Source organism: Drosophila montana, unplaced genomic scaffold (genome assembly GCF_035044405.1).
Source record: "Drosophila montana isolate Dmon_TW-CO22-7 unplaced genomic scaffold, ASM3504440v1 contig_2581_1, whole genome shotgun sequence".
NCBI lineage: Eukaryota > Metazoa > Arthropoda > Insecta > Diptera > Drosophilidae > Drosophila > Drosophila montana.
Window position 1 is genome coordinate 258,640 of NW_026997444.1, and position 23,116 is coordinate 281,755.

General features: G+C 40.8%; 5 protein-coding genes across 7 annotated transcripts; 3 read left to right on the forward strand and 2 right to left on the reverse strand.

Moving 5' to 3' along the window:
* The first annotated feature begins 310 nt into the window (after nucleotides 1-310).
* hrm (hermes) lies at nucleotides 311-9,337 on the forward strand. Its single transcript, XM_064683042.1, has 5 exons — nucleotides 311-676; nucleotides 5,091-5,199; nucleotides 6,980-7,207; nucleotides 7,275-7,401; nucleotides 7,471-9,337. Exons 2-5 carry the CDS (start codon nucleotides 5,094-5,096, stop codon nucleotides 8,993-8,995), a joined length of 1,986 nt encoding a protein of 661 aa, XP_064539112.1. The 5' UTR covers nucleotides 311-676; nucleotides 5,091-5,093; the 3' UTR covers nucleotides 8,996-9,337.
* A 620-nt stretch (nucleotides 9,338-9,957) lies between these two features.
* On the reverse strand, nucleotides 9,958-11,734 carry LOC135428919 (uncharacterized). Of its 2 annotated transcripts, XM_064683047.1 has the most exons (4): nucleotides 11,574-11,734; nucleotides 10,829-11,308; nucleotides 10,457-10,688; nucleotides 9,958-10,329 (listed from the first exon to the last, which is right to left on the reverse strand). In XM_064683047.1, the coding sequence occupies exons 1-4, from the start codon at nucleotides 11,653-11,655 to the stop codon at nucleotides 10,116-10,118; spliced, it is 1,008 nt and encodes a 335-aa protein (XP_064539117.1). In that variant the 5' UTR covers nucleotides 11,656-11,734; the 3' UTR covers nucleotides 9,958-10,115. The 2 variants fall into 2 exon arrangements, with proteins under 2 accessions (XP_064539117.1, XP_064539118.1); XM_064683048.1 differs by lacking the exon at nucleotides 10,457-10,688 and having other exon boundaries at nucleotides 10,186-10,329.
* A 131-nt stretch (nucleotides 11,735-11,865) lies between these two features.
* Nucleotides 11,866-15,254, forward strand: cta (Guanine nucleotide-binding protein subunit alpha cta). The gene is made up of 6 exons (XM_064683045.1): nucleotides 11,866-12,737; nucleotides 13,168-13,306; nucleotides 13,370-13,575; nucleotides 14,189-14,320; nucleotides 14,389-14,528; nucleotides 14,595-15,254. The coding sequence occupies exons 1-6, from the start codon at nucleotides 12,363-12,365 to the stop codon at nucleotides 14,953-14,955; spliced, it is 1,353 nt and encodes a 450-aa protein (XP_064539115.1). The 5' UTR covers nucleotides 11,866-12,362; the 3' UTR covers nucleotides 14,956-15,254.
* A 533-nt stretch (nucleotides 15,255-15,787) lies between these two features.
* Nucleotides 15,788-17,468, reverse strand: Rab30. Its single transcript, XM_064683049.1, has 2 exons — nucleotides 17,149-17,468; nucleotides 15,788-16,975 (listed from the first exon to the last, which is right to left on the reverse strand). Exon 2 carries the CDS (start codon nucleotides 16,957-16,959, stop codon nucleotides 16,282-16,284), a length of 678 nt encoding a protein of 225 aa, XP_064539119.1. The 5' UTR covers nucleotides 16,960-16,975; nucleotides 17,149-17,468; the 3' UTR covers nucleotides 15,788-16,281.
* A 197-nt stretch (nucleotides 17,469-17,665) lies between these two features.
* Caper (RNA-binding protein 39-like protein Caper) lies at nucleotides 17,666-22,739 on the forward strand. Of its 2 annotated transcripts, XM_064683044.1 has the most exons (6): nucleotides 17,666-17,808; nucleotides 17,874-17,969; nucleotides 20,322-20,470; nucleotides 20,536-20,931; nucleotides 21,034-21,601; nucleotides 21,672-22,739. In XM_064683044.1, the coding sequence occupies exons 2-6, from the start codon at nucleotides 17,916-17,918 to the stop codon at nucleotides 22,308-22,310; spliced, it is 1,806 nt and encodes a 601-aa protein (XP_064539114.1). In that variant the 5' UTR covers nucleotides 17,666-17,808; nucleotides 17,874-17,915; the 3' UTR covers nucleotides 22,311-22,739. The 2 variants fall into 2 exon arrangements, with proteins under 2 accessions (XP_064539114.1, XP_064539113.1); XM_064683043.1 differs by having other exon boundaries at nucleotides 17,702-17,969.
* Nucleotides 22,740-23,116: the final 377 nt, after the last annotated feature.

Below are 23,116 nucleotides of genomic sequence, written 5' to 3' on the forward strand. Positions count from 1 at the left end.
AATATTTTAATAATCATGGTAGATGGTAGAACAAAACCTTTTTTTTTAAATAACTATAATATTTTTAAGATACTATTAAAGCGCACTTTGTTAGTTGCAATTTTTTAATAGGAATCCTCATCATCGAAAACAGACTGCTAACAATTTAAATGGCGTATATAAATAGATTTTAAATTTTATTTTTATTTAACAAATTGAAAGCAAGCTCCGTTTCGTTCAACATTTCGCTATTTAGCAGCGGTTCCGGGTAACTAGTTCGTTCACTAACGGAACTGCGCTCTGCTAAGAAACGCGAGCGGACGTGCGTTCATTTGTTTTTCCACGTCCGAGAGTGTGGCACGTCGTGTGGGTGGTGTGCGCGTGAACGACGACGGGAACCTTTCGTTTTTCGCGTTTTGTTTTTGTATATATTTCAAACAAAATACGTCTATAATTGTGTACATAGTGTAGTTAATTTACATAAATTAATTAATTTCAAAAATCGCAACAAAACTGACCCGATGTCATGTAACAGCCAAAATCCAATAACAAACACAAACAACTTATTCATTATAAAACGTGCAAAAAACGTGCGTTAGTGTGTGTGTATGTATGTGAAGGTGTATGAGCAAGTGTGTTTTTGTATGTGACCCGCCTGCTCAGGACGAATTTATATAGATAAACAATTAAATTTAAGGTAAGTTAAAGCAGAGATTGAAATGTAAGACGAACAGCTGACGCATACACACATACAAAACCAACAACAAGCACAATAACCTGTGATGACAGGCAGCAGCAGCAGCTGCAAATAAAAAAAAAAAACATTACCTTGCCTGAGCCCCAACCCCTTACACAGGCCCCGGCCCCTTTTGGCAGCAGCAGCCAGCGATTCAAGGGCGATGAACTACAACAACAAATATATTAAGAAGCAGAACAAAAAGCAAACTCACAAGAGTATGACAAAAGCTTTTGAACTGTTTTGTGATTTGCTTTGAATTTGCGCTGTTGTTTTTGCTGCATTTGCTTTGCACTGTTTTTGACTTTGTGGGCGTCAAACGACGTGATAACAACGGTACCGATACCGTGTTAATAATGCAAAGAAAATAGTATGATAGTCATACCCTCCTTGATGCTGTTGTTGTTATTGTCAATGTCAGCCAGCCACCGCCACCACTCATACCGTTTTTCTGCCGCTGCTCTTACTACTCTGTTACTGCATGTCTCAAGCACGCAGGCCCCGACACGCGCGCAACAGTAGCGTTCGCGTTGGTGTTGTCGTTGACGTCGACGCGTCGTCATTGGCATAAACAGCATAAATGTCAGTGTGTTAGTGGGGGCCGTTTTGCCTTTGTTGTTTCTTTTGCTGGTGTTCTTTTTACTCGCCTGCTACGTATGTATGTATGTGTATATATTCACGTACAGAAATACATACATACGTATCTCAATACTTGTTTGCTCTTATTTCGTGCGCCTTAAAGTGAGTAGTGAGTAAATTGGGTCAATGTTGCCATCTGACCCTATGCCTTCCAACCCAATTGGTTGTTAGTGTCAGTCGCAGCAGACAGAATAGGAGATGAAAATGAGACATTCAGACGAAATTCCGGAAGAGTTGACTGTTTATTAAGATTTTGTGGAGTTGTTTTCGCCCTATGCAACATACAACGACGTATATATTATTGCCGCCCAGACTATATCTCAGTTATTTGTTAATAAACAATACAACTATGACGCATTGGCACGTACAAAAGTCATTAACATGTAGGCCACACTCTAATATATTTTTGCTACTAGTGATTAATATTTACTTGGGGCGCGGTCAGGCCGGCCGAGCATTGCTTATGCAAACATCTGGAACCCGGTAAATACACATTGTTTGCTGCTTTGTTCAGATTGAAAATATGATTTTCTTTAAACCATTGAAGTAATAAATTTGAGTATTAGTTATATGATGTTGTTTACGCACAAAGATAACGGATTTAAGAAATCAAAATATGTTATCGATAACAATTGATCACATAACCGTTACGCTTGCAGTGGTGGCCTGAGTGAGAGAGGCAGATAGAAGAAGTATAAATCATTAATCTCAGGGCGCATTGACTGCATTTCTCCTCTTTTAGTAAGTCACATCTTTTGTTCTTGTTCTTCTTCGGTTTCTGCTTTGTTTATTGTTCTGCATATGGGCAGCTGGTCTGGGGCCATTGCACTGTTCAACAACTGTATGTAAACATAATTGTGTTTGACAGGCGTTGCTGTTTTTTGTTGTTAATTGACTGCGCTGTTATCGATAAAAGCTGCATGCAGTGCGCATTTCCTTTTCTCTCCCACGCACTTTTTTTTATTTAATTTGACTTACAATGTAGACAAAAGGCAGTGCCGACTCATTGTCGTCGCCATGTCTGCGTCTTTGTCCAACAATCGCGCTACCTGCATTTAACCTGAAACACAGCTATCACTAATGACCTGTCTCAACAGTGTTAAACCCCCCGACGCCTTGATGCCTCCTCTGTAAGCAGCATTTAATGAACATTCTCGGAATTTGTATGACAACTCAGAAACGGGAAGACAAATACTGTATCTACGTTTGGCCATAAATGCGGTTATCTTGTACTGCGTGCATCGGTAGGGTAGACAGCTGGTCAGCTTATCTGCTTTTCATTATTTTGACGCGCTCCGAATGGTTTGCGATGCTCTCTGTACTGACTGCGTAGCAAAAGTGCTGCCAATGAACACGTCATAAAGTGTGTAAACAATTTATAAATGTATATGTGAGTAGGGCAACAATATAGCAAACAGATTTTTTATCAGCAATTAGCAACAAGTGATTGAAGCGTAACGCTTTCGCTCTTCATCTCAACCGAAACGCAATATGCCGGAAACAATTGAATAAAGCATAATAAAAACATTTCTCATTGCCAATGCTTTGGACCAAGGTCAACTTTCTGAAAAACGATGTGAAAGTTTCGAACTTGTCTCTAATTCTCGACTGGTTAAATAATTCATAAATGTGCGCCCTCGTATTTGACATGAGTCCACAGCACAGCTGTTTTGTGTCTCACAAGTTTAATTTATTACTACATAAATTATGGCCGGTTACCGATTCGCTCAAATTACAAGGCGGACACGTAAAAAGCAGTGTGTACCTAATAAATATTTAAGTGACAGCTGTAAACGCAAAACTATTATCGATTGCCGAAGGCCGAATGAGAAAATAATCGAAAATCAAAGCCAGGCTTAAAAGTTACATTTTCAGTAACAATAAAAACGAAAATATGTCCAATATGTGGTAATAGTAAACGACGTTGAACTATACATTTTGTCGCTATTAACTGTAAGTCTGTTAAATTGCTGTTTATTTTTTCAACAGTTATGTAGAACAACAATCCAAGTTGTTTAAACAATACATATAAATTGAGCACAGATAAATGATCAGCATGGTGACCAATGGGCGTGACGCCGCCCATCGCTGGCACAATCGACAAACTGGCATAACAACAACGCAGTCCACGTCCACAAACACATAGAGACCTCGTGTTCGTTTCCATAGAATATATACGAATGTACATACATATGTACATACATACGAATATGAACGTAATTGTTGCCAATACGTTTCAATTTGAAGCGCCAATTGAATTTAAATGTGTAACATTGTTTTGAGGCAAATTCTGTTTAATAAGTGCCCAGGAAACGACCTTCAATCTTGGGGGCAATAAACGCGCTGATTGCGTTGTTCTCAATTCCAAGCAGAGGTTCCATTATACTTAATATAAAGTGTATTCACAAAAAAATAAACAAATACCGTTTTGCTCATATACATAAACAATAAGATAACTATTATCTAGACCCTAAAACTATGACACAATTTAATTAAAGAGATTCTTGTCTTCCTACTTCCATTAAGAGATCCTAGGTATGTGCAGCGCATAAAAAATCCCCATAACTGTGAAATTTGCCTTATTTGTTTTGTTTTTAATTCTGAGAAATCGTATTTCTATCAACAATGACGTCATGATCCCCAGCTGAAAAAGCCTCATCATTAACGACAAATAACGACGCAAAAAAAACACAAAATATTTACACACAAATAAATTTCCACAAGCATACATGCACACATACATATGTATGTACATATATAACAGAAGTGGGAAAAATTATGTTAAATGCGTCTCGTATGATCCTCGACACAATTGGATGAATCATCCGCCCGATGAGGAAATCAACGAGATGAAGAGAACTCTACGCTCTGCTCTTGCATCCAAAGGGATGAGATCGGGCCTTCCCAGCCGAAATGAAAGCGAGGCCTCGGGCCCACGACCCACATAATAGTCGAATTGGATTTTGTTCCCTTGCAATTATCAGTAGTTTTGGGGACGTGGTACGGGCGTCGGCGTCAGATTCCCAATTCCGTCTGGAATTATTAATGACGGAACATGTTATGCCATTTAGCGTGCTATTACTTCGGGAGAGCTATAAACCGAGATTAGAGGCTATAAACAAAACGTTCGGCTCAGCTAGCCACAAGTTTGTGCCAGGCTACAAATTGCATACATATGTATAAATTTGTGTATAAATAAATGCTTGGTCCCAAATGTAGAAATCAATCATATAACATATGCTCTTGTGTGAAAGTTGGGCGCGTGTTCAATTTTCTTCCGTGACACGAATTTTTGGCAATTAAACCCAATTTCACGAAAACTTATGAATTATATTAAAGCATTGGGATAAGATAATTAAATTTGCTTGAAGTGATAATTTTGTAATTCATAAAAGAATATATTAAATAAAAATATCGTGTGGAAAAAAACGGACACGCGCTCATCTCTAATTTATGTGTATTTCATGTTTAAAAATGTGTTCTCGATTTGTAAATCTCATCCCTTTCTCTCTATTCTTAGCATGCCCATCTCTCTCTCTCTCTCTCTCTCTCTCTCTCTCTCTATTACATATGAAACATAAATATTCTCACACAGTAAAATATTAAATCGTAAATAATTCAGTAAGAACAAAAAGTTAATGTTTAATTCGAAATAGAAATGATTTTTCCTGCCCTTGAACAAGAACAATAACAACAAAACTATTTTTCCTTCACACTCTTTCTCTTCTACTTACAGACCATGCATAAGGAAAAAGTTATAAGTACACAAAATGCAAATGCAAATAAAGCAAACAACAAAGAGCATAAGATAAATGGAGCAACAAAAGAAAAGAGTGAGAAAACAGGTCAGTAATCTATGAATCATGATCAACAAACAAAAACAAACAATTATTAAATGATATAATAGACAATAGACGATTGCAAGTAGAATTTTTAATTTTTGATTGATTGAGAACAATTTAATGGACACATAACCTCAATCGATCACGTCAACAACTTGTCGGGGCGCTATCAACTATTATAATAAGCCCTTTGGATTATATACCAGTAGTTGTTCAATATTATTGTATTTCTAGAATGATATATTGCAATCTATGACGCATTAGCAATATGTAAATATTATATTGAGCCCAAATAGACTGCATTTAGCGCAACTGGTACAGTCACGTCTGTACCTGACTAATTAGCAAAAATAAATCGAATGCTTGATTAGGTAAACCCCACGAAGCTGTACCCAGGTCTAGTCCATATCTGATACAAACTAACCACATAACTAAATGAATTACGCACCACCCACCGCGATCGATCCACATCGACTGCTCCCATTTAGATTGTCCGTATCTGAGTTAATAATTTGCCGGACGCTGACAACCCAAATCGCTACACAAATAGCAAATAACATCAGGCCCCGAATTCGTATTCTATCATATCGTTGACCCATTGGTAGTTGTGGCACGTTTCGCCGGCTTCGGCCTTATAAATGTGGCGCTATCAGCTATTCGCATTCGCGTCCAGACACCTAATGGAGTTCTGGCCGCCCGGCCAAAGTGTGAAAGTGTTCGGGCTAAAGATAAGATATGCCTTATTTTGGCTTTAAATTTAAAGACCCAAAGCGCCGGACACTTGAAAGATGTTTGCAACAGGCTTATAATAATTTAGTATGACACCAAAGGTTTTCGGTATCTTCACGATATTGTCTCAAAGAAAAATTAATATGATTTTGGATTGAGTTTATTTTGAAGATTGTAAGAGATCCCAAGCGTGGTAAGATTTTTGAATTCCCGCCCTTCTCTCAAAATGTAGATAAAATTAGGAAAGAACTTTATTATTTGTGGGAAATAGGGGAAGGTACGAAATATTCCTTATCTGTAATATACGATAGCCTACATACGAAATGTTGTGTATCTAGCTCTTCATTTTTTTATTATTGCCTCTATTTGCCAAGCCCCAAAACCTAATTTTAACGAAAAAAAAAAAGTAACTTGCTTTGATTGTGGTAAATGAATATATAAATATATTTATTATTTAAAGTCTGTACCTCTTGTGGTTTCTGAGACCGTCCTGATCAATAATATATACACTTTATACATTTACACAAAACTATAATACCCTTTTCATTGGGTACAGGGTATAAACACGCACTTTCACCTTGATTTTGGATTTATGAAAGTCTTGCCCTGTGTGTTATATATAAGAGTCCGACAAAAAAAACACAGAACTTATTCCAAAACTAATTTGTCAATTTTGAATGTCTCTTGCAAGGCATCTTCCAGTCAGACATTTCCCAGTCGAACACTGTCAATAGATAAGAACTATTCCCATTAATCGATCGATTAAATAAAAGTAATATATAAATATAAATATAGTATATATTATATATTATACATAGATAAAAACATAGAGTTGTGGTCTTTGGTTTCGGTATTTACAAATATCTGGATGCGGCATTAATGCTCTAAAAATTTTCACTAAGATCGGAGAATAAACAACGGAGTAAATTAGGAAAGTGTGGGGCTAAGGGAAGAAGCGTGTGTCCAAGGAAGCGCCTACGTTATTTCTGGCTGAATATCGTGTTTCTCACTTATCACAATATTTTGTTTCGTTCTATGTATTTGTGAACCTCAGTTAGCCTGCTGAGCAAGAAGGATGACAGCGGCGAATATGACCTCGTGCCGCCCGATGGAGGTTGGGGTTGGTTAGTTCTATTTGGCGCATGCCTGACGAACATACTCATCCCCGGCACCATCAAGAGTTTCGGTGTGCTATTCATCGAGTTCTTGCAGGCGTTCGAAACTACACAAACGCAGGCCTCCTGGATACCGGCATTATGCTACTTCCTTTACAGTTCACTAGGTAAGTGCGGAGTTAATATGTTTGTCAATCTCCAGATTGTTTTTAATACGTCTCTTTGCTTTTGCAGGTCCTATTTCGAGTATTCTCTCAGTTAAGTATTCCTACCGCACGGTGACTATGATTGGTGCGATCTCCGCATCTCTGGGCATGATACTTTCCTATTGGGCATCATCCGTTGGCTATTTGTATATCAGGTAAGTCATCCGCATAAAGTGCAGATAATGTATATATATTAAATATACTCTATTTACTCTCTGTTCCAGCTATGGCGTCCTCGTGGGTATTGGCGCTGGCCTCTCCTTTCCGCCCACTGTGTACATTGTCACATCGTATTTTGTTAAGCTGCGCGGACTGGCCAACGGCCTCTGCATCTCGGGCAGTGCTATTGGATCGATTATATTGCCGCCCGTGCTGCGTTGGTTGCTGGAGACTTATGGCTACCGCGGTTCCTGTTTGATCATGGGTGGCGTCACGCTCAACGTATTGGTCGGTGCCTTGTTCTATGAGCCTGTGGAGCAGCATATGGTGCGTGTGCCGCGCGCCCGTCAGGCGCTGGACGATATACCCGAAGAGGAGGACATTGGCATTGTGATGAAATTCGAGAATGTGGACGAGACGGCACCCAATCAGGAGCCGATGGCCGAAAAGCAGCTATTGCCCTACAACTCGCCGCCATCGCCTCTTTATCTGCCGGACGATGACGACGACAAGCAGCAGTTCGTGCGCAGCGCTTCGGCCGCTGTGGTTCAGAGCTATGCCAAGCCCGGTGATGAGTTCCAACCACGTGCCAGAAAGATCAGCACGCCAGTGCGACTGCCACAACGCAATCAGACATTCACGCCTGGCCAACTGAACTCGCAGTCATCTTTGTATGCCGTGCCAGAGGGTCGTTCCAGTTCGAACAAGCTGGCCATGAGGAACAGCTCGCGTAATCGCCTGTCCAAGCGATCGCCGTCCACTAGCAGCTTCCTGTATATTAGCACGCCATATCACGGCAGCACGCTGTCCTTTCAGCCCAAGGAGTTCTCATCGCATTTATCGCTGCGTTCGGCTGGCAGCGGTGCTGTGACTGGCGAGTCGACACCCCAGGATGCCGGTGGCACCAATGAGACGGAAGGCAAAACGCAGCAGAGCCAGCGCAGCAAATTTTTCGACCTAAGTCTGCTAAAGGATCCAATGTATTTGGTCATACTTATCTCGAACTCGACGAACGCCATCAGCTACACGAATTTCATCATCCTTCTGCCAGCCTTCGGCCTGGCTAGACAATTTGACAAGTCCCTATCTGCGTATCTGCTGTCGGTGGTGTCTACAACGGATCTGATCGGCCGTATTGGCGGCTCAGCGCTTTCCGACATGGGCTTCATACCCAAGACGTGGTACTTTGTGGGCGGCTTGTCCGTATCGGGCATTTCTCTGGCACTGCTGCCATTCGCCTACAGCTATGGTGGCGTGTGCTTCTGGTGTGCCCTCTTCGGACTCGCATCGGGCATTTATGTGGGTATCACAGCTGTCATCATGGCCGATATGCTGGGAACGGAACGTCTGACTTCGTCCTACGGCATCAGCCTGTTTGTCAATGGTATTCTACAGTTGATAGGACCACCGCTGTGCAATTACTGGACCGAGGCGGTCCAGGACTATAATCCGCTCTTCCACGCGCTCGGCGTGACACTGCTCGCCGGCTCTGCCCTGTGGGCCTTTATGCCTTGGATACAGCGCCGCAAAGCCAAAGAGGAGGAGAAGTTGGAAGCCCAACTCGACGAGGAAGCCGTCGATGGCTACTAAGCCGGCTTTCACACCACGTACAATTACAATTAGTTGTTAGGCTTTAAATGCGTACAAAGAGAAGAGTAGTAGAAAATAGAAAGTAAAAGAATTGCAGTAGGATGGGGGAATCTATCAAAGGAGTTGATGGAGTGAACGGATTATAAGTTGGCAGACGTATAAAAGGGCATTGGAAATTTTGGAAATTGTTAATTTGTTTCTTCCATTAGCTTTTTTGTCTAACTGTTAAGTCTTAATTATTAAATTGTATAATTATTACAATTATTGTTTACTTAAAATCAATTCATAGCTTAAGCCAATAACAAATGAAAAATGTCTAGCAATGAAAACTTAAGAAATGAAAATATTTTTTCTATAAATATGCTAAAGAAAAAAACTCAAAAAAATCAGTAAAACCAACTGAAATATAAAAAAAAAAACACTGGAATGTTTTTATTTAAGATAATGCTGAGAATTTGAATACCAACATCGTAAAAGCTAAAAAACCAATACTCAATGTACGACGCAGAGCATCATCGACCAGCTTTGCTGAAGGCAGGCTGGCAACTCTGGCATTCGTTCGTCTGGCTTTTGGAGAGCGAAAAGCCACTGGCGCGTCGTTTGAAGAGCGAAAGGCCAGTCCACTGGCGCGTCGTTTGAAGAGCGAAAAGCCAGGCTGGAAATTCCGCGACCCATTCAAATGAGCGGACGTTACTCATCTTGGTGTTTATATTGTCTTGGGCGTGTTATCTACACATATTTTAATGCCGTAATGAGCAAGCGGCAGCTCGACGCTGGGTTCAGGAAACCTCCTATTGGGACAGTCCCGTCTAGAGCACTCTTAGTTGTTTTTAATTAATCGTACATTGCCAGCAAGATTATTTAATATTTGGCACCCTGAACTTTTTCTTGCATAAAGCCGAGACACTTGTGTATTACATGTGACGATGCGAAAATATGAATAATTAATACATTTTGAATAGAACTCGTAAAATTTATATTTGATTATAGGGCAAATAACTTTCGAATCTTTGTAAATACATTGTATTGGCATGCACAGCTAAGCTTTAAACGTATAAGTGTCTGTGTGATATATGCGATTATAGTGGTATATAAAATAGATATGCTTTTTGATTTGGCACTAGGTGCTTTTGGTTTTTGCTTTCAGGAATCCCTTGGAGCGCAAAAAGCGCACAATGAATGGTGTGGCGCCCAGCGTGATGCTTATCCGAAGTGGAGCGAACACTTTGTGAACAGCATACGCTGTAACAAAGGTGCTGCCTACAGCTATTTTTTCCGCAATTGCAGAGGACTCAATTCCAAGGAATTCTAGAACCGGCATCATGTTTATTCCGCTAGAAAATTAAAAGAAAATAGGGACCTCCAATTAGTTGGGCAAGTTATCAATGATGATGAAATGCTTTAGATATTTCTGTTGTGAACGGTTACGTGTGGATGAGCGCAGTTGATTAGTTGTCCTACCTGGAGACGAGCACGTAGAAGCCACCCAGGGATAGCAACGAGATACCCACGTGGAATGCCACAATGGTTGCGCCGTATTCCTTAAAGGCTTTTTTCAATTGCTCCTTCTTGCTCAACTTCTCAGGCTGTAGCTCGGCGTCTACAGGTGGCTTTACAGGTTCGGGTGCCGCTGGTGGCACCAAGGGTGGCTCTGGTGATGGTTTTGCTTGTGTGCTGTAGCATCGCCGGAAGCCTACGGAATTCGAGCAATGCATATGATATGGACATGCGTATGCGTGTTAGCTAGAGCGCATGCGCCCGACATGCAACAGGTTTGGTTTGATTACCAAGTGCAACAAGTGCCAGCATAAGTCAGCAGATGCCTTATCTCACCTTGGCTGCTGCCGGCGACCGTAGCATTCTGATCGTAGGTCACCCAATCAGCCCGTGTGCTGTCGCGCAGTGCCCGATAATGCGAGCTGTGCATGTTCTGCGAGGTGAACTTGTACTCTTGAGACCACTGGCCCCCGGGCATGTTCAGGTGCGAGAACTTGTGCATGCCGCCAAACGGAGTTGGCACGTTGCTCTGCATAACACTATTTAGGCTAACGGCTCCAAAGCAATCATAGGATTGAATATGTGGATCCTGCGCATACGAAGCGTCCTGCGACACACTCAAGCTGTTATCAGTGGTTATATCAATCATGGAGATGGGTGCATGGGACATGACCATTATATTGTCCGAAATGTCCCTTGTGCGTTGCGGGGAAAAGCGTGTTGTCTCCGCGGCGTCTACATTATTTGGCAGCGGCAGCGCGGGGGCTGGCGCCGCGCAGTTCAGCGCCTTTGCACTTGTGTGAAAGGGTTGAATAGCTATATGAAAGAAAGCACATTATTTATACATACATTTATAATACACAATATGCAAAAGTATTGCGCAGTTTGGCAGACGACCAGGGTCCAAAATCCAACCGAGCCTTGTGTATATATGCTGCGAGTTAATTGAATTAAATCTACTTTGGCGTATGTTTGCCTATTATCTGCAGACCAATCGCCTCAGTGAACTTGCCCCGCAAAGCGATTTTAATCAATTTAAACTTGCTGACCTCTAGGAATATAAATGTTTGAGGGAGCTTACCTGTGTACTTTTTTAGGTACTGAATACCGCCTGGTAGACGTGAGGCACACAGCAAAGATGCTTTGCTTGTATTAATAATCATAGTTAACAAATAAATTTCACCTTGGACTGAAAAGCACTAAACGACAACTTCACCGCGACTAAGCAAAATACAATAAACAGCTGCACGATAGTATGACAGTGTGTGCACACAAACAGCTGCCGATAGCAACAGGGTTGCTCAAGACCTGTCACATCGCATGCAAACTATCGCCATAGATATCGATAGGCATTACGAATATCGATGGTGTGATATCGTGAATACAACCCTATTCAGTCTTTTGGGAGTGAAAATGCGAATTTATTTACAAAATTTGCCAATACGAGAAAAAGAAGGCAACGCGTAATTAATAAATTCATCACTTTGTCATCGACGCGAATACCAGATGTTGTAGTGCCAGCGGAGTGCGAAAGTGTGTGTGTGCAATGCCCGCGGAGAGAAAGACACAGAGGAAGAGCGCGGCGCTGATGTTGTGGTCAAGATATGATTTGGCTGCAACTACGACGTCCAAACATCGACCAAAACAATAAACCCCGCGACCAGGCTAATTTTAGCGTGCGTGCAACAAGAACAATAACAGTACCATACAAGCGCGAGGCAATCAAAAAACACACCAACAATAATATCAACAACTGAACGTACGGCGCGCGCGTCTGTGTGCGTGCTGTGTGTGTTAGTGCGTGAGCGTGTGTGTGTGCCTGTGTAGAAAGTGCGCACGTCAGGCGTTGGCTGTCGTCGCAGTCGCAACCATGTCCAGAATAACGTTGACCACGTTAACACATAACAGCAGCGTCGGCGGCGGCATTACAAGCAGCAGCAACAACAACAGCAACAACGATACACGCACCGGGACGCTGACGCACCTTATGGAGGAGCACCAGCAGACGGCTAGCGGAAGAGGGACATCTGCTGGCCCCGGCGGACTGATATCAGATGGGGCGGAACGGCTGCGACGCCAGGGCAGCCGCCTGCAAACATCACAATTCGCCTGTATGCGTTGCTGCGGCAACTTTCTCACCTATCTGGTGCGGCTGCGCAGCACGCCCGAAGAGCTAGAGCAACGCTACAAATCCAAAGAGATTGATCGGTTTTTGGAGAAAGAGAAGCACACGTTTCGGCGGCAGGTAAGACAGTTTTTGGAGCTATAAAGCTTCTACATTCCGTTTAATTAAGTAATTACTATTAATTTGCTTGGACCGGACCCACACGCACAAATACAAGCACACAAGCACACACATACTTCATTCATCCGGTTGTGTCGCCCGCATGGGCCGCCCAGGCAAACAAATGAAACGACAGACGAATTTTCACTTTTCGTTGTTGTTGTTATTGGGCTGGGCTCTGGGTTTTTATTGTTGCATCATTTAAGCAATCATTACAAAAAGTCTTATTCACACAAAAGGCATTCAATTAACAACTTCTTTGTGCTGCCGCTGCTGACTGTTGTTTCTTGTGCGTGTTTTTTATCGGTCAAGGTTTCAATTTCGCACGTACCATTGTATTAGAGTAAGCAGTCAGATAAATCGATTTACTAACCGTGACTCAAACATTTAGGTAAAGCTGCTGCTCCTGGGCGCTGGCGAGTCTGGCAAATCCACCTTCCTCAAACAGATGCGCATCATACACGGCGTCAACTTTGAACCTGAGCTACTGTGCGAATACCAACATGTGATATACCAAAATGTTATACGAGGTATTGGCTGAAACAATTCTTGTTTATTTTGTCTAAATTTCAATGAATCCATTTCTTATGCAGGTATGCAAGTCCTTCTCGATGCGCGCGAAAAGCTGGACATATCTTGGGGCAGTGATGGACGCGAGCAGGATGCCCACGCCGCAAAATTAATGGAATGCAATGCAATAGAGGCAGCTAGATTCGTAGAATGCGCACCGCTTATAAGGCGCCTATGGCAGGATCGTGGTATAAGGCGCGCCTACGAACGACGACGCGAGTTCCAAATTGTAAGCGGTCCAATAAACCCATAATTATCTTAGTTTCATAAGCAATGCACCGATGTTCCCACTAGAAAGGGTCGTATAAAGTCGTTGCAAATTTCTGTAGCAGAAAGGAAGAGGAATTTGTATACACTCGCGCATAAACACCCGAGCTGGGGTAGATGTGGCGTCTTTCCGGCTCCGTCGATCTTAGACTATTAAATACTGAAACAGAAGTTTGAAAGCTCTCATTTACTTTTCGTAAATAAAGTGTATTAATTTAGTCCCACGCCATGTTGACATGGATATTTTTGGTTGTCTTACACAGATTTTTTTCGTTGCTCCAAAGTTAATTAATAAATAATAACAAAATTCATTTAAATGTTTGATGAAATGAAAATAAACAACATCTTTTAGCGTTTCCCCTTACAAATAACTCGGTCAGCTATTTTGTGAATTGATAGAAATATGTATAAAGAGCATTACATTATATATACAAATTAATGTATATGTGTACATTGAATTCTTTCGATTATTTTAACAATCTGTGCATTCATTGTTAAAGCTTATACCCTCAGTTAATCAAACGTTTATTGACACAGAAAACAAACATTGTTATTGTTATTTTTATACCTCGCAGAGCGATTCGGTCAGCTATTTTCTAGACGAAATCGAGCGGCTAGCGAAACCGGATTATGTGCCCACCCACAAAGATATACTGCACTGTCGCAAAGCAACCAAAGGTGTTTACGAGTTTTGTGTCAAAGTACAGGTAAGCTGCATAGAGTATGCTCTTGTCTCAGCGATTTAGTATTAACAACAAATGCATTTTTATTGCAGAACATTCCATTTGTGTTTGTCGATGTGGGCGGTCAGCGCACGCAACGTCAAAAGTGGACGAGATGCTTTGATACCTCTGTCACTTCTATTATATTCCTAGTGTCCAGTTCGGAATTCGATCAGGTGCTTGCCGAAGACAGGTGAGTTCCTTAATGAGATAAACAATAAAGAGAGAGAGGTTTTATATGTACTTTGATTATTTTTAGGAAAACCAATCGTTTGGAAGAATCCAAAAATATTTTCGATACGATCGTGAACAACAACACGTTCAAAGGCATTTCAATAATATTGTTTCTAAACAAAACTGATTTGCTTGAGCAAAAAGTACGCAATCCAGAGACTGATATACGCTGGTATTATCCACAGTTTAATGGCAATCCGCATTCGCTTCTGGACGTCCAGAACTTTATGCTGCAAATGTTCATGAGTGTGCGCCGAAGCAGTAGCACCAGTCGGATCTATCATCATTTTACCACTGCCATAGACACACGCAACATCAATGTAGTGTTTAATTCAGTGAAGGATACGATACTGCAGCGCAATCTGAACGCTCTGATGCTGCAGTAAGAACACTCGCGGACATCCTGATCACAATCACGAATCTCACGCCAGCTCTGACAACACCGTGTCTACCATATATCAAATCATATAAATATTTATATATTTAAATATATACCATATACAAAAAACGAAAGTGCCAGGCTGTCAGGAATGTACAATTTTGTGAAAGGGCCGACCCAAATTGTTGTTTACTTTTTAAAATGGTTTAATTATTCATACATTTTGTATTAAATGAAATTATTATACTAATTTTTAGCATTTACATGTATTATGTATTTTATTTATGCATAAATGTATATAATTTATTGTGTATGTGTTTATTTGTGGCCTGCTAACAGACTCTAATGCTAGCTGAAAACTAACCTGGAAACTGCAGCTACAGTTTTACAAATAATTATACTATTATTATTATGATAATTATATTATTTTTTTTTTTTTGATACTTCTGTATAACTTTGCCTTTTTGCTCCGATGACATTATACAAGTAAATTTACAATATAAAGCCAATACATGCACATACATATCTATATTTATATATATATATATATATATACCTTTATATTTTTAGAGTTGAATGTCGAATATACACATATACATATTGTAGTTTATACAAAAGAGAGAGCTTAAACTAAGCATGCATTTTTCTCCTAGAGAAAAGTCAGCCAACGACAAATGTACCAATTAAAAATATAAATATTTAATAAATGAGAAAACAATTATATATTCAAAGACTACATTGTGTTGTTTATTTCATATGCTGCTTGAATGTTTTATATACAATAAAATTTTAGTCAGGCCCTGTATCTCCCCGTCCGCTCGTGTAATTCATAATTAAAATTCACTATTAAAACTGTATTAAGGTTTATTTAATTACATGGTGAGTTATTCCTTTTGACGTTTTCGGTATGTATTTCATATAGAACTATTTTAGTATTTGGAATGTCATAAAATCATCTTAACAACTATTACAAGTACGCGTGTACACCATGTAAATTGCATACACTTAAATAATTGATAAAAAAGAGTTTAACAAATACGCGTTTGCATAAACATATAAAGAATATTTTAAATACACCAGTAATACTCTAGAAATAAAAACAAAATGTGCATTGCATTGTTGATATTATCAATAGACATTAAATTAAAGCACTAACTGTGATGCTTACAATCCAGACTCAGACCCAGATCTGTTGTAACAAATAATACTAAGTAGAAAATCAGGCTTACTAAGACTACACATCCAAAGGAGTTTAACACAAATATTTAGCATCCATAGTCATTGAGTTGATTTTTAGCTGATAGCTGCCGACTGTCATTGCCGTTGTCCTTGCTCAGCCGCCTTGACTAGAGTTGTTGCCGGTTCCAGAGCTGTGTGAGCCTCCACAGCAGTTGCTCTGCGCCGCCTTGGCACTCAAGCTGCCCAGTCCAATGGAACCCCCACCATCGGTGTGGCGCTGTGCAGCCGCAGCAGCAGCACTGTTGCCGTCCTTACTGCGAGCTTGACCGATAAGCTCGGCGGCGATTTCATAGAACAGGCGCTCAACGTTTTCCGCCTCTTTGGCTGATGTTTCCAGGAAGTACATGTCATGTTGTTTAGCAAACTCCTCACCTATTTGGGTGGGAATTTCGCGATCGTCGCGATCCGTCTTGTTGCCCACCAGTATTTTTAGCACCTTTGAGTTCGCATATTCTTGTATCTCTCTTAGCCAGTCGGGCAAACAGTCAAATGTGGGCTGGCAGCTAATGTCATAGACAAGGATCAGTGCGTGCGCCGATCTGTAGTAACTTTGTGTGATGGAACGAAAACGCTCCTGTCCGGCCGTATCCCAAATTTGTAGCTTAATCTTTTCACCCTCGACCTCAACGGTTTTAATCATAAAATCTACGCCAATGGTGGCACCCTGGCCGGGTGGGAAAAGACCCTGAGTAAATCGTCGGACCAGACATGTCTTTCCAACTCCTGCATTGCCGACGAGCACAATTTTGAATAGGAATTTGTAGTCCTCCATTTGAAGTTTAATTCAGCTGCAATTTAAAGACATGCAAAATATTAGTATACACAGTTTCCTCTATTTTAGACACACCTAGTCAGCGACGCGTAACGCTTGTGTAAAAGTGAGTTAGTATTGGGGGATGGTTTAGTTGTTGATTGGGTTGGAGTTTCAAACGCAGATGCAACTTACGCAACTGCCTCTCACCTGTAGCTTTATTAGTTGCGCTCCACGCACGCAATCTACGTATACAGTCTAACGGTCACCCTTGCCTCCAAGGCTTCTGCTGCTTTTTGGCTTGTGTTATTAATTTGGACGCTGATGACTCAACAATTACCACTGCCAGCAGGGTAAGCTTTTGTAGATGTTGTTTTTTAAACTGCGTTGCGCCATTCAATTAAGTTGGCACCTACGGGATACGCCTGATATTTGTTTAACACCCTCAATTCTAAAGGCGCTAAATGCATGTAACGACATTAATTTTGCAGAGTTAAAAATTCGCTGCGTATATGTAAATATAAACAAATCGATTAATATGGTAACGATATGGCAACGCCATTAGCAGTAAGACTAACAAATTTCGACTAGTCTTTTATTAATTGAAATTCTAGAATAATCATTCGCGAATGAGTGGGTATTTTACTTTTATTATAATTAATATTTATTATTATCCATACTCAATTTTCAATACATTTATCGAGTTGATTTTCAATATTTAGGCACAGAAGTATCGATAACGCTGTGGGTATCGATTTGTATTTATTATCAACCCTGCAGCAACACAACATAGCCAGCCACGCTGTAGAAAAAATATTAAGATTAAAGGAAAATTTGGTTTAATTTACAAAATAACAAAAACGCAAGTTTGTAAGTGAGTCTTCGAGTTGCCCTGTGTAAACCATCAACAATTTTGGTTTTTTCAAACGTGCCAGACAACAACTTAGGGCGTTTTTCCCCGTCCCGAAAAATTCAACATGGCCGAAGACTTTGACGTTGAAGCAATGCTGGAAGCACCCTACCAAAAAAACGTAAGTACACTAATTGACTATAATGTTAAACGCATCATATTAATTAAGAAACGGTTTGTACAAAATATTTAATTCTTGCGAGAGTGGTATATTTTATGAATATTTGTATACTTTTCTAAATAGACACCATCAAGCGCGCCGTATGTGCACGTATTGTGTGCGTTCGCATTTATGTATGTATACACATACATATGTATTCGAGTCGTCTGACACTCACACACGCAAAGTTTGCTTAACACCTTTGTGGATGCGCTTGTGCTTTTACGTAGGAATATGTGTGTGTGTGGACACTGCATCGAAGTGGCTGTCGTAAATCGATTTATAACCTGAATTCTTGAAATGCAATCGAAAATCGACAGGCGTAGGGCACTGCATCGATTTGCTACAGTCGGCGTTATCGCCTCTCTGTTAACTTCTTATATTTTAAAGCCGACTTACCTTGACGCCTAATTAAACACCCACGTGCTCCAGTGTATGTGTGTGTGCCTTGCCTGCTTTAGTAGTAGCTTGCACGTTATATACAAAATCGTAATCGAATCCGACGTCACCTACAGTTTTGTGTGTTTGGGCTACTGAACTTTTATTATGCTGGTTCTTTATAGTCATTTTAATTTCTTATCTTTTAGTGTTTTAGGGTGTTTCTAGATGCGAATCATAGATATGGAGATATGTTGAGAATCCTGATAAGCCTTTATCAAAAGTGTTTAATTCATATATGTATTATATTTCTGTTGTATAGTGTGGTATTCCAGATATAAGGAACCTAATTAACTTTACTCGATTTAACGTTATTAACATGCAATGGCAGTCGTCTTACAATCTAGATTATATTTTAAATATTTATTATATAGAATATCCAAAATGAAATTGATAAGTTGTGTATATAAACAAATATTATATATGATTTGATGGTAACATCAAATTTCCAAGTATGTTCTCAAAAGTAGTTCCATTTGGAATTATGTCTGAATTTATCATCTGAGTGGTTGCTCTACTTTCTGTCTATCTCTTTAAAACAAAAGCAATGTGCAAAAAAAAAATATCACACTACCAAAAAACGAAAATAATTAAAAACAAAAAGCGAGAATAATTCTTAAGGGTGAAATGTCTTTGCAGAAATCGTTTAAGCTCAATATTGTTGCTAGTGATTGTTTTGGTCATTCTAAACACAAAAAGCTGGAGACCATTTGGTAAGTTTTGAATGTGCCAGAAACTGCGAAAAAAGAAAATAAAAACCAAAACATATCTAGGCATTTGTTTTCTGTATGATTTGTTTCTGTTTTTTTTTTTTTATATGAATTTGTTTTAAACTGCTAAAAATCAATGAAAACTGAACGTGCACTAAATTTCAGATAAACTCTACCTATTGTCTGGGGCAGCAGGCAGCACTACTACTACTCTCACTCACAGACAGACAAGAATGAAAGAATCACAAGTCCACTTCACTGCTCTTTCAGGAGTCGAGTCTGAAATGCCCAAAATAAAAATACCAAATCATATAAACCACTGAAAAAAAAAAAGAAAAAAAAAACATAAACACCAATATCAAAAGCCTATCAATTGAAAAACGTAATAAGCAAACTTAAATTATTTCACTACACATATCTTATAACTTATATCTATGTATATGTATGTCCATATATAGACGAGAGCGCCTGCGATGTGGTGGCCAGAGTCTTTAGTCAAATAAGAGCCAAAGCAACCAGTCAACAAACCAACCCAACCACTAGCCAGCGCTAATACCCAAATATCGAATCGAATCGAATTGCATATGTGTGGAGACATTTCGCCGAGGTCTACTTATCTGTGTGTGTATTGCTCTGCCTACCTATCAGTATAGATATATACGTGATATATGTATATCATAGGTATATCCTTCTACAATTGAAATCGAGCGCAAGCTGTCGTCTGTACCATATTTTATTTTTATTAATCGCATATGTATTACTACTCTTACTACTGCTCTATTGCTGTAAATTGGCAATGATCTTTAAAGCGATCATTGTTGACTTAAGCATTTCTATTTTATGTACTTGCAGATACCAAAAATTTAACTAATTTACTTTGATTTGCTTTCTCTTATTCAACTAAAAAAAAAAAAAAATACAAAAAAAAAACAAAAACCTCAAAAAAAAATTATAATGACTACAACAACCACAACCAACAACAACAACAACAACGTAACGTGCGATCAACAACGAACTAAACGTTATGTGTGTTTGTGTCAAATGTCCCCCACAAAACATGAACAAATGAAAATATCCAATTCTATGTATGTACATTATTGCTTGCGACTTCCACCTCCCATGTCCACCAAACCAACCAAATACCAAACCAAAACCCTATCTGTAGAACGTCAGTGCGGGCAGCGCTGGACGAGGACGCGGGCGCAGCAGCGGCAGCGACAGTGCCGGCCACGATGACAACGAGGAGGATGAGCGTTACACTGAAAACGGAACGCGCTCCTCGAATGGCAACAAAAAGCGCAGCCACCGCTCGCGGTAAGTTCAAATGTCATTTCTCTACAAAACGGGCCAGCCTCATAGCCAAGTTTAATGCATTGCAGTAGTCGCAGTGGGTCGCGTCACAAGCGCTCCAAGGATCAGGAACGTGAAAAGGAGCGTGGCACTGAACGTAGTAGCAATCGTGACAAGGATAGAGACAGAGAGCGGGATCGAGAGCAGCGGGATCATCGTTATCGCGATGCCAAGCCGAGCAGTCGCTCACGCGATGAGCGCCCCGGCGATGACAGACGTGGCGGCGGCAGTGGACGCAACGATCAACGTGATCATCGTTCTCGCGATCGCCGAGGCGGCAGCAAAACTATGCAGCGCGATGCCGAGCGCAAGCGCAGTCGCTCTCGCGACAGGCGCCATCGCAGTCGCTCCCGTGATCAGCAACGTAAACGCATGAGTCCCATACGAGAACGTCGGCGAAGTCAGTCGCGCTCCAAAGACACAAAGTAGGTGGAGGTGCAATATTTACACAATAATCTGTGTTGCACAGAATGCAAACTTTGCAATATACGTATATTTTATTTGTATTTTCTTTTATTCTGTTGCAGTCGCCGTCGGACCAGCTACTCACCACGACCATATGGTGGACGCGGACGTGGTGGTGGCGGCAGATCGCCACCGAATGGCGTCGGGGATCGCACACCACCCACCGAGCTCAGTCCTGAGGAGCGCGATGCACGCACCGTTTTCTGCATTCAGCTATCGCAGCGAGTGCGCGCACGCGACTTGGAGGAGTTCTTCTCCAGCGTGGGCAAGGTGCGCGATGTGCGGCTGATTACGTGCAACAAGACCAAACGTTTCAAGGGCATTGCGTACATTGAGTTCGAGGATCCCGAATCGGTGGCGCTCGCGCTAGGTTTGTCGGGCCAACGGCTGCTGGGCGTCCCCATAATGGTGCAGCATACGCAGGCCGAAAAAAATAGACTGCAGAATGCTCCGCCACCGTTCCAGCCCAAAGCTCACACAGGACCCATGCGACTTTATGTTGGGTCGCTGCACTTCAACATCACCGAGGACATGCTTCGTGGTATATTCGAGCCATTTGGCAAAATTGATGTTATTCAGCTGATTATGGACACTGAGACGGGTCGTTCCAAAGGCTACGGCTTTATTACGGTATGAAAGACTTGCTTTCCATCTTAGTTTTGCAATAATGTTAATATATTAATTTATATTTTCTGTGCAGTATCACAACGCTGACGATGCCAAAAAGGCTTTGGAGCAACTGAACGGGTTCGAACTGGCGGGCCGTCCCATGAAAGTGGGCAATGTTACGGAGCGGCTAGACATGAATACTAGTTCACTGGACACTGATGAAATGGATCGCAGCGGCATAGATCTTGGCGCCACAGGACGACTGCAGCTCATGTTTAAGCTGGCGGAGGGCGCCGGGTTGGCCGTGCCACAGGCAGCGGCCAATGCGCTACTTGCCACAGCGCCGCAGCCTGCACCGTTACAGCAGCAACAGCAGACGCCATCCATAGCTACACAGTGCTTTATACTGTCGAACATGTTTGATCCGCGCACCGAGACAAATCCCACATGGGACACTGATGTACGTGAAGATGTTCTAGACGAATGTGCCAAGCACGGTGGTGTGCTACATATACATGTGGACACGGTTTCACCCACAGGCACCGTCTATGTCAAATGTCCGAGCACAACCACAGCGGTGCTGGCTGTAAATGCGCTGCACGGACGCTGGTTTGCGGGGCGTGTTATTACCGCGGCGTACGTGCCGGTAATCAACTATCACTCCATGTTCCCCGATGCTATCAGCGCAGTCGACTTGATTGCACCGACCCGCAAAAATGCTGACGATTGATGGGCCAAGCGATAGATTTGCAGCATCAGATGCAACTATATAATATATATTGTTATTATTCGTTAAACAAAAATTTTGTAATAATTTTAACAATTTTTTGAAAGACTCCGAATTTGGGTAATGGCCCTCAGTTAGCTAAAAACAAAAAAAAAAACAAAAAACGGGCAAATCAAATTACAATTACATAATTAAATATTTATATATTTAATGTATGCAACATAAAATTAGGCATTCCTAACACGCCAAAAAATTGATTTGGATTTTAATTCTAAACATTTTGCGACATCCCTTTACTTTTCAATTTATATTTTACCCCCTTTCAAAGCATAATTTAGACAGCGCTACATAATATGAAATGCTATGTAAACAACAAACAAAAAATATTTTGTAGACTAAAATATAAAAGAGAAATAAAAATTCGATTCGGTATTTTTTGTGTTTCAGAGCTATATGTCTTTGTTTATCAAACTATTTTTCCCGATTGACTGATTGGTGGGCAACGCAAAAGCCTAAATTCCACTTGCCGATGTGGAAAACCCGAAAATAAAAGTTTCTATGAAACTTTGTTGTTTACCATCCGATCGGCCTCAAACTCATTTTCAGAGATCTTTGTTTAAATTAATATAAATGGGGGTCAAAGACGGCTGGTGAACTATCGCGTTGAAATTAATCTCCAACTTTCTTTATGAAAAATCATTTGAGAACTGTTTTGACACTTTTCGCGGAACCAAGCTTCCTATGAAAACTTATTTTCGAGGCCCGAAATAAAATCCGCTTCAAAAATTAGATCTTTGTATAAATTTATT

Excerpts from the sequence above, each read along its gene's own strand:
- cta (XM_064683045.1), top strand. The coding sequence starts at position 12,363 with ATGTCCAGAATAACGTTGACCACGTTAACACATAACAGCAGCGTCGGC. Across the intron at positions 13,307-13,369 it reads ATACCAAAATGTTATACGAG|GTATGCAAGTCCTTCTCGAT; the intron begins GTATTGGCTGAA and ends TTTCTTATGCAG. Across the intron at positions 13,576-14,188 it reads GACGACGCGAGTTCCAAATT|AGCGATTCGGTCAGCTATTT; the intron begins GTAAGCGGTCCA and ends TATACCTCGCAG.
- Rab30 (XM_064683049.1), bottom strand. The coding sequence starts at position 16,959 with ATGGAGGACTACAAATTCCTATTCAAAATTGTGCTCGTCGGCAATGCA.
- hrm (XM_064683042.1), top strand. The coding sequence starts at position 5,094 with ATGCATAAGGAAAAAGTTATAAGTACACAAAATGCAAATGCAAATAAA. Across the intron at positions 5,200-6,979 it reads AGAAAAGAGTGAGAAAACAG|TTAGCCTGCTGAGCAAGAAG; the intron begins GTCAGTAATCTA and ends TGTGAACCTCAG. Across the intron at positions 7,402-7,470 it reads GTTGGCTATTTGTATATCAG|CTATGGCGTCCTCGTGGGTA; the intron begins GTAAGTCATCCG and ends TCTCTGTTCCAG.
- LOC135428919 (XM_064683047.1), bottom strand. The coding sequence starts at position 11,655 with ATGATTATTAATACAAGCAAAGCATCTTTGCTGTGTGCCTCACGTCTA. Across the intron at positions 10,689-10,828 it reads GGTCGCCGGCAGCAGCCAAG|GCTTCCGGCGATGCTACAGC; the intron begins GTGAGATAAGGC and ends CGAATTCCGTAG. Across the intron at positions 10,330-10,456 it reads TTCTACGTGCTCGTCTCCAG|CGGAATAAACATGATGCCGG; the intron begins GTAGGACAACTA and ends TTAATTTTCTAG.
- Caper (XM_064683044.1), top strand. The coding sequence starts at position 17,916 with ATGGCCGAAGACTTTGACGTTGAAGCAATGCTGGAAGCACCCTACCAA. Across the intron at positions 20,471-20,535 it reads AAGCGCAGCCACCGCTCGCG|TAGTCGCAGTGGGTCGCGTC; the intron begins GTAAGTTCAAAT and ends AATGCATTGCAG. Across the intron at positions 20,932-21,033 it reads TCGCGCTCCAAAGACACAAA|TCGCCGTCGGACCAGCTACT; the intron begins GTAGGTGGAGGT and ends ATTCTGTTGCAG.